The following is a 13,352-nucleotide window of genomic DNA, read 5'->3' as shown; positions in this document are numbered from 1 at the left end:
AGGCGCTCAAGGAGGGCGGCGGCGCCAGCCTGGCCGAGTACCAGGCCAAGGCCAGCGAGCACCTGAGCGCGCTCGGCGACAAGGCCCGGCCCGCGCTGGAGGACCTGCGCCAGGGCCTGCTGCCCGTGCTCGAGAGCTTCAAGGCCGGCCTCATGGCCATCGTCGACGAGGCCACCAAGAAGCTGAACGCGCAGTGACGCGCCGGCCCCCGGCCTCCGACCGCGGTCTCCAAATAAACCTTTTCCAAGCCTGCGTCGGGCTGCATTGTTTTGTTGGTTTCGTTTTGTTGTTCTAAAGCCTCAGTTGTCATTTTTAAACAATAAAGCGTGCTCCGAAAACCAGGCGTTCTTTTTGGGGGGAGAATGGGAGCAGGGCGCGGGCGGCGGAGGGAAGGCCCCAGCACCAGGGCTCTGGGCAGGGGACAGGGAGCCTGGGAGGGGACAGGGAGCCTGGGAGGAGACAGGGAGCTGGGAGGGGACAGAGGTCCTGGAGGAGACAGGGAGCCGGGAGGGGACAGGGAGCCGGGAGGGGACAGGGAGCCTGGGCCCTTCCTTCAGGGCCCTCGTGCCAGGCCCAGCCGCCCTGAGTGAGGTCGTGGCTGGAGGCCCCTCCCAAGGAGGCCCAAACAGAAGGGAAATCACAGAGGAGCAGGCAACGCAGCAGACGGTGCGGTGCTGCGAACCCCGGAAAAGCCTCCAACCAGAACCGCGGCCCTGTTGGAGGGGGTCAGGAAGCGGGGCTGGCTTCGCCGGCAGAAGCGGGCTCCCAGTGGGAGGGGGCGCCCCCCCAGGCCAGGCCGGGAGCCCCCGCCCACCGGCGGGGCCTCGAGTCACCACTGGAGCTGCGGGATTAGGGCAGGCTCCGACGAGGAGCTTCGCCTGTGCGCCTTCCTCGTGATGAAATTCCAAGAATGCGGAAACAGATCTTCCCTTTTCTTCTTTCACAAGGGCAGCAAGGCGCTCCTCAGGGCCCTGCCCTTTCCAGAACCCGAGATGTTCCCTCCAGCACAGCGGTGTAAACCGGCCCTCCCGCCCTCGGGGCTCCAAGCCGGAGTCAGAGCACTGGCCCCCACCTAATTCCAGGTAATGAGCCCACCCTTGTTTCTCCAGAACACGCTCCCCGCATCCCTCCCCAGACCCCGGGTAGACCTGCCCCTACGCCCCTGGTGCCGATCAGGAAGCTGGACCTTGAAGTCAAGGCCAAGGCTGGGTCGCCCTTTTCAGACACATCCTGGGTCTTTTTTTAAAAAGCATGTGGCCAGGCATCGCAGTCACATGGCTGTGCACACGCGCGTGCACACTCTCACGCACACACCCCTACCTACAGCGGGCCCCTCCTCACACTGGTGCTTATCCCCAAGTGCTTGCCGTAGGCTCACATCAGAGATCTGGGCGGTCCTGATGGAGCTTTCTCGGCGTCTCCAGGGCCTCCGGCCCCGCCCCTCCCCCATCCCCAGAGCCTTAAAACCTTGGCTAAAGCCAGTGGGCGGTTTTAGTTTCTGACCACCCAGAGCCGAGATAGGTGGCAAGCCCAGATCTGGGTGAGAACACTTCCCAGGTGTGGGTGCTGGCATCCCTGGCCCGGCTGAGCCAGCAGAGAAGCCCAGGTGGATTTCCTAAGAGAGCAGATGTCCCCAAGCGGGGCCGGAGGTTCCCATGCCAGCGAGAGCTGCCACGCAGCCCTCTGACACCCAGCAGCGGAGTCACCACGTTTCTTCCTGTGTCAGCTGAGCAGCTGATCTGAGCTTGAGGTCTGGCTCTGCCATGTGCTGATCCTGAGACACTGGGCAAGTGCCTTCGCCTTTCTGAGCCTCGGCTTTTTCCCTTGGAAGAGCGAGGGCCTGCCCAAGTGGTCTGTGGCTCCGGGGCTCCCTGACGTGAATGTCTGCGGCGGGTGAGGACCCGAGGGAAACCACAGCCTCCCTCAGGTGACTTTGGGTTCCTCCTTAGTTCCTAAGACGCTGGATCCCCCTGACTCCCGTTCTGGCCCCAAGGGAGAATCAGCTCAGCCTATAGCAGCAGTGGCCATTTACAAGGTAATCTGATGCACCAGGTGCTGCGCACAGCCTTACTTCATTCATTCATTCATGCATTCATTCAACAAATCTACCGAGGAGATGGTACTGTGGTACCCACTTTTCAGATAAGAAACTGAGGCCGATATAAAAGGACGGAACCAGAGCCAGGGCCCCGTTGTATTTTACCCCAGCCACTCCCCGCTCGCCTCCTTCCCTCAAGTGCGGCTGCGCGGGCCGGCGGCCTGGGAGGCGCAAGTCCGCTCCGCGGTTTCGGTGAGCGCACAGCAGTCTCAGCTCTGCTGATGACACCGCACAGCAGTCTCAGCTCTGCTGATGACACCGCACAGCAGTCTCAGCTCTGCTGATGACGGAAAAGTGCGGGCCCGGTGCCTGGCGCACATCACGCGCTCAAGGCCACAGCGGAGCCCTGGCCCGTTCCCACGCCGGAACACACACGGCCTGGGTGCGACGCCCCGCTCGCGGCGGCCTCCATCAGCTTTATTGGAAGGGCAGGGGACTTGGGGGCGGGGTGGTTAGGGTTAGAGAGTGCTGTCACTTTCCGGCGACTCCGGGCCGGCCCACGGAGGCGGCAGGACGGACGGGCAGGACGACGTGGTGCGTCAGGGTCTCAGGCTTCAGAGGCTGGCGTTGGTCTGACCGCGGAGGTCGAGTCCCAGAACCCGGAGAACTTGCCCGTGAACGTGCTCCAGTAGTCTTTCAGGGAGCTGAAGCCGTCGCTCACCCACTCCCTGAGGGTCGCTCAGTCAGGGCAAGCAGTGGAGGGCCTGCCGCTCCCCCCGCCCGCCCAACCCCCTCCTTCGCGGCCAATGATGCCCCCTTGGGGTGTGCAGCCTGGGGGCTCTGAGGGGGCTGGGGCAGAGGGAGGCAGCCTCTCAGAGGGAAATCATCGGACGATGAATTCGCTGTATGATCTGGGGGAGTCGCTTAGCCTCTCTGAGCCTCCATTTTCTCATGTGCAAAACGGCAAAAATAACACGCACTCCACAGCGGTTCTGAGGACTGGGGAGTCTGTGAGCCAGCTCCCAGGGGAGGAGCCGCAGGGGGCAGGGGAGAAGAGGGTACTAGAAGGCAGGGCGGGATGGGAGACGAAACAGACTTCCATTCACACAGGCCCCAAGTCTTGGCACAAGGCAGAAGAAACACCCCCCCCCCACACACCCCCACACACACACCCAGGCTGAAAATTGGATTGGTGGGGGCTCCCAAGCCAACCTCCACCACAAAAAGAGAATGGAAGCCGGGGCTAATGGGTCCTTCCTTAGGACCGTGCAGGGCGCCCGGAGGAGAAGGGAGGGCCCACGAAGGGAGACGAGGCTGGGAGGAGGTGAGGAGGAAGGAGGGTCAGACCCCCTCCTCCGTCTCTCCATCCCGGGAGAGCCCTGGGAGGGCGCCGTCCTGGAGGCTGAGCACGGAGGCTCAGAGAGGCGCAGGTCCTGGTGGACATGGGGGGGGCCGCGGCCCCGCCGCCTGGGCTCTCCCGGGTCAAGGGCGGGAGGGAGCCCAGAGCTGGCGCTGAGCAGAGGGACGTGAGGGCGTACCTGGCCTGCCGGGCCACTGGGAACTCCCGCACGGTGGTCAGCGTCTCCTGGGCGGTCTTGGTGGCATGCTGGACATAACCCTGCATGAGGCCCAGGAGGGAGGGGTCCTCCGCCTCTGTGGCTCCTGCCGGGAGAGCGGGGTGGAGTGAGACAGACCGGCCTCTGGAGAGCCCTTTGCCTCTGCCCACCCGCCGGCCAGGGCCTGGGGTCCTCAAGCCGTCCCCGGGTCCTCCCCGCAGACAGGGCCCTCCCGCCCACCGCTGCCAGCCCGAGCCCTGTCCCCACGTGCTGCTTACGGGCAGAGGCCAGGAGCGCCAGGAGGGCAGTGACGAGAAGGACCCGGGACTGCATGGCACTTCTGTTCCTGCGGGGAAGAGTCTTGAGAGAGGCCCCCCACGCCCCCCACTGCTGGTCCTCCCGGGGAAGCGGCGTGGTCCCTGCCGTGGACCCTGAGCTGGGTCAAACCGGGGGGAGGAAGGGCCCACTGGCAGCTGCCATGGGAGGTCAAGGGCTTTCAGCCGGGGTCCAGGCAGAGCAGGGCTGGGGGGAAGCGCGGGGCCGAGGGCCAGAGCAGGAAGCAAGGCACCTGGGTTCTGGCCTGGTTCCTGTCACACAAGTTCCTGTGTGACTTGGGGTAGATTTCTGTCCCTCTCTGGGCCTCAGTTTTTCTGTCTGGGGTAGGACTGGGGTCTAAGGCTTCCTGCAGGCCTAGACACGCAGAGTGAGGGGAAGTGTGCAGATTTGGAGCCGGTTCCGGGCCCTGCAGTGCCACTAAGCTTCGTGTAGCTTTGGGCAAGCGCCCTGCCTTCCCTGAGCCTCAGTTTCCCCCAGCGTGCAACTGGAGGTGCAGGCCGCTCCTTAGACCCCTGGCCCTCCTCAGCTCCAGCAAGCTCTTCTCCGTTCGGTGCTGGCCGGTCTGGGCAGGGACCGTCCTCTGCCCCGGGCCATCCTGCCCGCCTCTCCTCCCCCCCTCCTCCCCCGGGGGCATTACCTGGAGCAGCTGTTTCTTGGGATGAACTGAGCGGGCAGACCGAGGCTTCTGACTGGTTTATATTGTCTCCAGGACAGCGGGCACGGAGGGCCCAGTGAGCCGGGCAAAGGTCACCTGCTGACCAGCATAGGCCAGGGCCCGAGGCAGGGTGCCCAGACGCAGCCAGGCCTGCTGGGAGAGTTGGGAAATCTCTAGGGGCCGCAGTGCCCACCCTGGTCTCCCGCCACCCCTGCAGCCCAGAGGGGTCCAGGGACTGGCGCCGCCCTGTTTCTTCCAAGCAGGGAGAGGTAGGGGAGAGGCATTAGGGGACAGGCCAGGGGTCTCTGGGCCCCCCACCGCAGCCCTTCCCACATGCCTTTCGGGTCCCTCCCCACACCGGCCCCCTGGGCCCTGGAAACAGCCTGGAAGGGGGGGGGGCTGGGCTGAGAAGCTGACGGGCCTCTCCCGGCTTGCGGATAACTCAGCATCGGGCTGCGGTGTCTGCAGTGAAGTCACCAAGGACCCACGGGCTTGTGTGGGGGAGGGGACACAGCTGACCGCACACTGCCCCCTCCCCAGCTGACCCGGGCCTCGGTCCCACCCTTGCTCTCCCCTCCTCCCCCTGCCCTCTGGACCCACAGATAACACTCCCTGAGGCAGGAGCCGGGGCTCAGGGCTCCCGCCTTCCCCAGACAGCGGCCGCTGGGGTTGACGTCCGCGCGGAGCGCCGCTCACCTCGGGCCTCGGTTTGCTCAGCTTGGAGACGGCAGAGCTCCGAGCCCCCTGGCGAGGCGGGGAGCCGGAAGGGGCCGGGGTTGTGGTGCGGCGGGGCGAGGGGACCGGGGAGCTGTGCAGGGCTGCCCACCAGGGGCCCCCGGCCCACGTAGTGGGATCGGGGAGGTGAAGACTTTGGAGCCAAGAAACCCCAGGCTCAAATGCTGCCTGCGACTCTTAAGTCATGTGACCCAGAAACAGAGACCTAGTACCTTTGAGCCTCAATTTGCTCCTCTTGTAAAAGGGGATAGAATGCCCCTAGGCCAAGAGTTGTGGTAAAAAGTAAATGAGGGATGTACAGAGCAAGTGGTTCATGGAACAGGCCGGACAAATCTCTCTCTTCCTCCCGACACGGCCTCGTCGGAAGGCAGGAGGAAATAGGGCTTTGGCAGGCAGCCTGTCTTCCCGGGAAGAAGCAGGGGACCCCATGGTGTGAAATCAGAGGCCTGAGGAAGTGGCCTGGCTCCCCCTCAGAATTCGTTATTGTTTGCTAAGACTTGAAATTTCTCCATTAGAAATTCGTTCCTTTGATGTAGATCTTGTATTCTTTTAAAATGCTAATAGGGTTCTATGAAGTGAGTACTAATAACCCCATTTTGTGGGTGAGAGACCTAAGGCTCAAAGGAGCAGGGAGGTGCCCACGTACACACAGCCCATCACTGGTCGAGCTGGGAACCAGAACCCAGGTCTTCAGATACCAGCACTGGGTCCCAGCAGCTCGGAGCGATGAGACCCTTGGAGATTCATTCACTCATACCTTAAATTACATCAGGTTCAGATCTGGAGCACAGGTTTCAGTGATGGGGAGGGGAGGAGGTTACCCAAGGATCTGAGCACGGGGGAGGGTAGAGAGCAACTGTGCCCATGTCCCTCTCCTGCTGTGGCCTGGCCCTCCGCCCCGGAGCCGACGGCCACGGTGGGAATCCAGGCCGGGCTGCGGTCCAAAGTCCTGGGCCTGCGGGAGCGGGCTGGCTGGGTCCCTGGGCCTTGGACCCTCCACCCCTCTTTCCCTGTGTGTGGAGGGTCTGGAGGACCCTGTCCTGTCTCTCCCATATGGCAATGGGTCCCCGAGGCCGTGGAGGTCAGAAGATGGGGCAGAGACCCAGCGGGTGGTGCTGAGCTGGCAGAGAACCCGGGTGTGCGGCCCGTGCGGCAGGGACGTGGCCTGCCCTGAGTCCTGGGACCTCTTCTCTTTCAGAGGGCTTGGCACGTCTGAGTGCCCCCCTGGGCGGCCCCAGCTGGGTCTCCCAGGGCTGTCTCCGGAGGGGGCCCTCTCTCAGGGGCCAGCCTAAGAAGCCTCTCTCTCCTCTCTCTCTCCATCGCACACGGGCTCCCCTGGGATGAGGTGACTGCTCTGGCCTGGCCCACAGACTGGCTCTAAGGAGTCACCAGCTGTGGTGACTGGGGGGTGGGGGAGGCCTGACCAGCTGGGGCCACATCTGGCCTCTGGGGCTGGGCTGCCTCGCTCAGCTCCCTTGTGTCAGAGCGAGGCTTAGCACACGGGCTCCGCCATCCCTGCCCCTACCGTCAGGCTGGACGGGGAGCGCGGATTCGGCCCTGCAGCCTCAGGACCTGGTTGGCCACGGCTCTCTGGCTGGAAGTCCCTCCTCTTATCGCACCAGGTCCTTCCTATGGCAACAGCAGGAGCCAGCCCTCTTTCATTCCGCCCTGGGAGGAGGGCAGAGTGGAGCGTCTGTGGGGAATATGTCCCCGCGACGTGCCTGCCCCTGGCTGGTGCTGAGCTCGCCCCTCCTGACTCTGGGCTCTGGGCTGACCCTGGTTCTGTCCCTGAGGGTGGACAGGAGGGTGGACAGGAGTGTGGCCCTAATGCTGGGCTTCCAGCCTCATCGCCTGACCAACCACTAGAGCTGTCTGTTGTGCAGACCAGGAGAGCGAGGCTCAGAGAGGGACACGACGTGCCCAGCATTGCACGGGCCCCTGTGTCCACCACTGGGGCCGCCTCCTGGCTCTGGGGGCCAGGTCCCACTGGGGAGGCCAGGTCCTGTGCCCAAGGAGAACCAGAGGCCCAGCTGGAGGCAGCGTCAGCAGCTCGAAGGCTGGGAGACTGGGCACCGTTCTTCCCCTGCTCCCGGTGCCAGTCTGGCCACAGGCTGATACAAAACGTGCCCGCCGGCTGGGGGGACGTATGCGTCCAGTGCTGGCACCCGCCCGCGATGCGCCAGGGGTGGCACACCCCTCGGGGCTGCGGCTGCGAGCACAGGCCTGCGCCTCTCCCTGCGCAGGTGCCTTAGCCTCATGCCCCCAGACCGAGGAAGCATTCGCACACTCGGGTGAGTCTGTGCACGTCCTGCAGGTGTGCTCAGACACGCTCAGCGGGGTGCAGACACTCCGTGTGTGCACGCCCAGGCAAGTGAGACAGGACCTGTCACATGCTGGTGGCACCTGCTGTTTACACTCTAAGTCCAAGAGGTCAGACTGCGGCTGAGGTGTCCTTGATGACTCATTGCTCTTTTCATCTCTGGCCCCGGTGGAAGGGACAGGGACACTGAGCTCTGACCTTTGTGCCCACCCAAGACGGAACTGTGCCTGACTCAGGAGCGGGACAGGGGCGCTGGGCTGGTGTGACAGGGAGGGAAGGCTCCAGGGTGAGACTTGGCCAGCGCCGTTCCCTGAGGCCGTTTCTTGCGTGTCACACGGTCCCACGGAGCCTCACTATCCTGTGTCCAGCTGGGCGGCTGAGGCTCCAAGAGATTAGATTTGCCCGAGGTCACACGGACAGTGAGTGGGGGACCCAGGGAACCCCGACTCCAGAATCTGAACCCTTCACCACGACTGCGGAAGGGGGAGAGCCATCCCAGGCAGGTGGGGCCCCCGAGACCTCGGGGACACACAGGGCGCAGGTGGCTGGACGCTGCTTAGTTGTCTTCAATCCCCTGAGACGTCAGGCCCCTTCTGGAATATGAGAAACGGAGGCCCCATAAGTCAGGGCTACCACGACCAGGGGCTGCTGTGGCGGCGGGGGCCAGGAGCCCCCCGCATGCCGGGCCCTGTGCCCCGGGTCAGAGCCAACGGGGCAGCAGGACTGGGTTTCATCACGTGGTACGGCCCAGCAGAGGGGCCCCCACAACCGGGCTGCGCCGTGGTCCTGGTGGCCGGCTCTCTGTGTTGTGTGGTTGTAGAGAGCCGTGGACGTCCTGGAGAAGACCCCCCGCCCCAGTGAGAAGCCCCCTGAGAGGGTGAGTTCCTGCGATGCGCACAGGCTGGCTGCCCCCACCCAGCGAGTGGCTAAGCTTGGGGGCTGCTCCCCTGCATCGCACCCCTGGCGCCCCCAGACGGCTGGGCCTGACGCGGCCCTCTCTCTGGAGGGATGAGCCTTGGACTGGACCCCCCGCCAGGGCCCAAACAGGAAAACGATGTTATTATTCGTAACGACACGGACTGGGTGGTGCTTGCTCAGAGCCAGGCCTTACACCCACAGCATGAGCAAGATCTCATTTATTAGGCCCGTGTTTCAAGGGAGAAACTGAGGCTCAGAGCTTGGCCAAGTTGAGTCCCAAGGCCGAGGTGGCACAGCTGGGCAGGGGCAGGATACGAAGCACACCTAAAATTAACCCTTTCAAGGGGCGCCTGGGAGACTCAACTGGTTGAGCGTCTGACTTCGGCTCAGGTCATGATCTCGCGGTTTGTGAGTTCAAGCCCTGCATCAGGCTCTGTGCTGACAGCTCAGAGCCTGGAGCCTGCTTCCGATTCTGTGCCTCCCTCCCTCTCTCTCCCTCCCCACTCATGCTGTCTCACTGTCTTTCTCTCTCAAAAGTGAATGTTAAAAAAATTTTTTAATTAACCCTTTCAATACAGGGCTCTGCCTCCTCCCCCTCCCCCCCCCCCCCCCGGGGCACCTTCCCCAGAGCTCTGGATCTTAGCTTGCTGTCCCTGTCTGTGCTCCTGGGGGTCCCGGTCCAGTGTTTGGTGTGCTGAGATGGAGTCAGTTTGGGGAATGCGGGGCGGGGGGACTCTTTGCCGTGGGGCAGACAGAGGAGGTGTGAACTTTACCTCCCAAACCTGGCTCAGACCCAGAATTGCCAGCAGGGCCCCTGGGGCATCAGTGCCTCCCTGACTCAGGGGTTCCCTGGGCCTCCTCCCCGCCCGGCGTTGTACTGGGTGGGGCACCAGCACGGAACAGCTCCCTCTGACCGCTGCCCACACCTCGGCCACCGTGCGCTTCCACGTCGTCTCAGAGGCACAAAAGTCCAAGAGGCCTCCTGGGAATGTGTCACCTTCCAGCGTGGAGTCGCCCTGGGGAGGGAGGCGGGGAGGGCAGACTGGGGGGAGCTTAAATGGCCGGCCGGCTCCGAGCCTCGGTCAGTTTGGATAGCAGCACGGGTGCAGCTGACTGAGCGCCTCTCCTGTGGGCCCGTCTGATTCCAGAAAGGATCCAGTGCAGCCCGGCGAGAAGCCCAGGATGTCCCTGAGGGCTGTGGTCCTGACCCTGGCCCTGGTGGCTGTCACCGGTGAGGAGGAGCTTCCTCTGGAAGGGGCTCTGGGGCAGCACCCGTCTGCCACATCAGGCGGGCAGGATGGAGAGGCTGAGGTCCAGGCAAGAGGATGGTTCCCGATGCCTGTCAGCCCCCAGCTGGGCACAGCGGGCTGCCCGCTTGCCCCTCGGTTTCTGGGAGGGCTGGCCTGCTGGGAAGGTTCTGCCTGCTGGCGTGAGTGCCAGCCCAGCTTCACAGGCCCCTGCGGCTTCTAACTGGGGGGGTGCAGAGGGGAGATCAGCAGCGGGGCGCCCCGCCCTCAGCCGGTCTGCAGCTCAGGGCAGGTGCGGGGGGGCAAGCAAGGAGATAGGTCCTCAGGAGCCGCGCTCTGCTTCCTGCCCAGGTGCCCGGGCTGAGGTCAGTGCCGACCAGGTGGCCACCGTGGTGTGGGACTACTTCAGCCAGCTGAGCAGCAACGCCAAGGAGGCCGTCAAACACCTCCAGCAGGCCGAGCTCACCCAGCAGCTCAAGTAAGAGAGACACACTTGCGGGCTGGGGCTTCTCGAAGGCCAAGGGCTGGGCTCAGAGGCAGGAGACCTGAGCTTGGATACCCACTGCCCTGCCACCGACTCGCCCAGTGGCCCTGAGGTCTCTGCACCTGGGATCCGCATGCAGATGGGAGGTTGGACTGATGATCCCTACGGAACCTTCTGCTTTAACTTTCTAGAGTGTGACAGACGGCCACGTCTTAGCCTTGGGAGGCTAAGAAAGGGAGGGAGGGAAACTTCATGGGAGCTGGGCCCTAGTACATCCGGAGAGATGGGCCCTGGAACATCTTGGGAGGGGGTGGGGATATCTGGGGAGCCTGTGAGGGTGCGCACGTGCAAGGAAACCAGTATCTTGAGTCTGTAAAAGACCCCGGGAAGGGGTCCTGAGCGTACACCCCGTCCATGAATGTGGTCTCTGTCACAGCGCACCTGTGCTGGGAAGGACTTCAGAGTCTGCCCTTTCTACTTCCCGGCTAGGGAGGGGGAAGCAACCCCCTGGAGGTCACATGACAGGTGGGACGGTGACTCAGGGTCAGGGGAGACTCAGAGATAAAAGGTAATAACCTAGTCTATCACATCCACTCTCCGAGACCGCGGTCTGCCTCAGGGAGGCCACGGCGCGGGGCCGGTGGGGGCTCAGCGCCCCGAGCGCTCCCCTGTGTGAGGCAGGGTCCCGGCGCGGAGCACCAGGGGTAACCGCCACCCCCTCCTGTCCTCCCCCGCAGCGTCCTCTTCCAGGACCAGCTCGGGCAAGTGAACGCCTACACGGACAACCTGCAGAAGAAGCTGGTGCCCTTCGCCACCGAGCTGCAGCAGCGCCTCGCCGAGGACTCGGAGAAGCTGAAGGAGGAGATCCGGAGGGAGCTGGCGGAGCTGCGGGCCCGGCTGCTGCCCCACGCCGACCAGGTGAGCCGGAAGATCAGCGACAATGTGCACCAGCTGCAGCAGCGCCTGGGGCCCTACGCCGACCAGCTGCGCGCGCAGGTCGACACGCACGCCGAGCAGCTGCGGAGCCACCTGGCCTCCCACGCGCAGCTCCTGGAGACCGTGCTGCGCGAGAACGCGGACAGCCTGCAGTCCTCGCTGACGCCCTACGCGGAGGAGTTCAAGGCCAAGATCGACCAGAACGTGGAGGAGCTCAAGGGGCGCCTCACGCCCTACGCCGACGAGCTCAAGGCCAAGATCGACCAGAACGTGGAGGAGCTGCGCCGGAGCCTGGCTCCCTTCGCGCAGGACGTCCAGGAGAAGCTCAACCACCAGCTCGAGGGGCTGGCCTTCCAGATGAAGAAGAACGCCGAGCAGCTGAAGGCCAAGATCGCGGCCAACGCCGAGGAGCTGCGGCAGAGGCTGGCGCCCGTGGCCGAGGACGTGCGCGGCCAGCTGAGGGACAACGCCCAGGGGCTGCAGGAGTCGCTGGCCCAGCTCCGCAGCCAGCTGGACCGGCAGGTGGAGGAGTTCCGCCGCAGCGTGGGGCCCTACGGGGAGACCTTCAACCAGGCCCTGGTGCGGCAGGTGGAGGAGCTCAGGCGGAAGCTGGGCCCCCACGCGGACGGCATGGAGCACCACCTGAGCTTCCTGGAGAAGGACCTGCGGGACAAGGTCAACTCGTTCTTCAGCACCCTCCAGGAGACGGAGGCCCAGGGCACGGCTCCGGCCCTCCCCGAGCGGGAGCCCGAGCAGGCGCCGGCCCCTTTGGAGAGCTGAGCTGTCCCTGGTGCTTCCCAGCTACCAGCAACACCTGCCCCGCCCTGCCTCCTGTCTGTCTGTCTGTCCCAAGGCAGTTCTTGTACAAGCCTGAGGACACATGTCCAGCGGGAAGAGACACTACCTCTTGCTACTCAATAAAGCTGCTGAGAAACTAGTCCGGTGTGGTCACGGTGTGGCTTCTTGGTGCTGGTGGCCCGAGCGGGGCAGAAGGCACTGCTCGGCAGAGCTTAGCAGGGGCCCCCGGGGATCCTTTGAGGGACGTCAAGGGCTGGGGGGACGGGCTTGCAGGAGGGGGTGAGGGCAGGGGTGCTGAGAGGGGCTTAGAGGGTGCTCCAGGGAGAGGTGGAAAGAGATGTCACACGTTCTCCAAAGACCAAGCGCACAGCCCGCTTACCCTCACCCAGCCAACAAGTGCTTACTGAAGGCCCTCGCGTGCGTGTCGCTGTTCTGGGCAGCAGAGCTGGAGCGGAAGAGCCTCTGTGGAGCACGACCCGTGACCCGGGGTGAGCCCGCCGTGGCCCCTGGCCTCGGAGAGCTCACGGCACAGTGGGGGAGGCGGTCCCCTTCCGCGAGCTCGTTGTGCCTTTCCCTCGAGTATTTATGTGAGTTTGGGGTTGTCCCCCGCCCCCACTCTCACTATAGAGTCGATTCCTGCGTATTTCAGAACAAATTGAGGCCTCTAGGCTGTGGCGGTGCTACCCCCAGCCGTCAGAGGGAGATGCCCCAGATTCGGAGCTGGAGCAGAGAACAAAGCAGGGCGGGGAATCCCTTCCGGGGCGGGCAGGGCGGTGGGCAGCTCCCAGCTTAGAGCCTCTGTGTTGGGGGGGGCCGCGGCTGCCCAGTGTGCCCGGCTGTCCCCGGGGCCCCCTTCCGTGAACTGACCGTGGCCATGTTCCTCCATTAGCCTCCCTTGTTCCTATCACATTTCCAAACCAAATACTCCAGCTTTCCTTGGAATTTCCAGAAACGTTTGATTAAACCCATTTTCCGGTTGCATCTTCCACAGCCGGTTCCTGTGATGAGCGGTTCCGAGTCTCGCTTGGCATGCGCCTTCTCTCCCGCGGTGGCTCCTCCCGGGTCGGTCCTTCGGAGCTATGCTTGCGTCCCTGACTGGTTCCTGACGGTCCTGCTGGTTTGTCTGAGGTACAGACGTTAGTCCTTATTAGGGTTAGGTCCATCTTTCAAGGTGAGTAGTCTTCCTTGTTTGTTCTAGGCTAGTGTGTGGGCTGTGGCTCTTGTACCTCCGTCACCTCTAGGGACATCTCGAGGGACATCCCTAGCAGCTGAGACGGGGGGACAGCTGGGATCAGGAAGTGACCAGGCTGTGCCCAGCTGGGACAGCCA

The 13,352-nt window shown here is 63.9% G+C and overlaps 3 protein-coding genes across 5 annotated transcripts in view; 2 read left to right on the top strand and 1 right to left on the bottom strand.

The window, feature by feature from the left end:
- The window catches only part of APOA1 (apolipoprotein A1), a 1,558-nt gene extending 1,220 nt beyond the window's left edge, over positions 1 to 338 (top strand). The window contains exon 6 of the mRNA XM_029915698.1: positions 3 to 338. Coding sequence (XP_029771558.1) covers positions 3 to 197 — 195 coding nt within the window. The 3' untranslated portion in view covers positions 198 to 338. The remainder of the gene's footprint in view (positions 1 to 2) is intronic.
- Positions 339 to 1,003: 665 nt separating this feature from the next.
- On the top strand, positions 1,004 to 12,162 carry APOA4 (apolipoprotein A4). Of its 2 annotated transcripts, none has more exons than XM_029914640.1 (4): positions 1,004 to 1,082; positions 9,707 to 9,789; positions 10,157 to 10,283; positions 11,027 to 12,162. In XM_029914640.1, the coding sequence occupies exons 2-4, from the start codon at positions 9,741 to 9,743 to the stop codon at positions 12,003 to 12,005; spliced, it is 1,155 nt and encodes a 384-aa protein (XP_029770500.1). In that variant the 5' UTR covers positions 1,004 to 1,082; positions 9,707 to 9,740; the 3' UTR covers positions 12,006 to 12,162. The 2 variants fall into 2 exon arrangements, with proteins under 2 accessions (XP_029770500.1, XP_029770501.1); XM_029914641.1 differs by lacking the exon at positions 1,004 to 1,082 and adding an exon at positions 4,746 to 4,854.
- Positions 2,482 to 4,631, bottom strand: APOC3 (apolipoprotein C3). 2 transcript variants are annotated; one of them, XM_029914643.1, is made up of 5 exons: positions 4,568 to 4,610; positions 4,163 to 4,284; positions 3,873 to 3,940; positions 3,577 to 3,700; positions 2,482 to 2,766 (listed from the first exon to the last, which is right to left on the bottom strand). In XM_029914643.1, exons 3-5 carry the CDS (start codon positions 3,925 to 3,927, stop codon positions 2,646 to 2,648), a joined length of 300 nt encoding a protein of 99 aa, XP_029770503.1. In that variant the 5' UTR covers positions 3,928 to 3,940; positions 4,163 to 4,284; positions 4,568 to 4,610; the 3' UTR covers positions 2,482 to 2,645. The 2 variants fall into 2 exon arrangements, with proteins under 2 accessions (XP_029770503.1, XP_029770502.1); XM_029914642.1 differs by lacking the exon at positions 4,163 to 4,284 and having other exon boundaries at positions 4,568 to 4,631.
- Positions 12,163 to 13,352: the final 1,190 nt, after the last annotated feature.

The sequence above is a fragment of the Suricata suricatta genome, chromosome 11 (assembly GCF_006229205.1).
Source record: "Suricata suricatta isolate VVHF042 chromosome 11, meerkat_22Aug2017_6uvM2_HiC, whole genome shotgun sequence".
Lineage (NCBI taxonomy): Eukaryota > Metazoa > Chordata > Mammalia > Carnivora > Herpestidae > Suricata > Suricata suricatta.
This window is presented reverse-complemented; position numbering and strand designations above follow the sequence as displayed.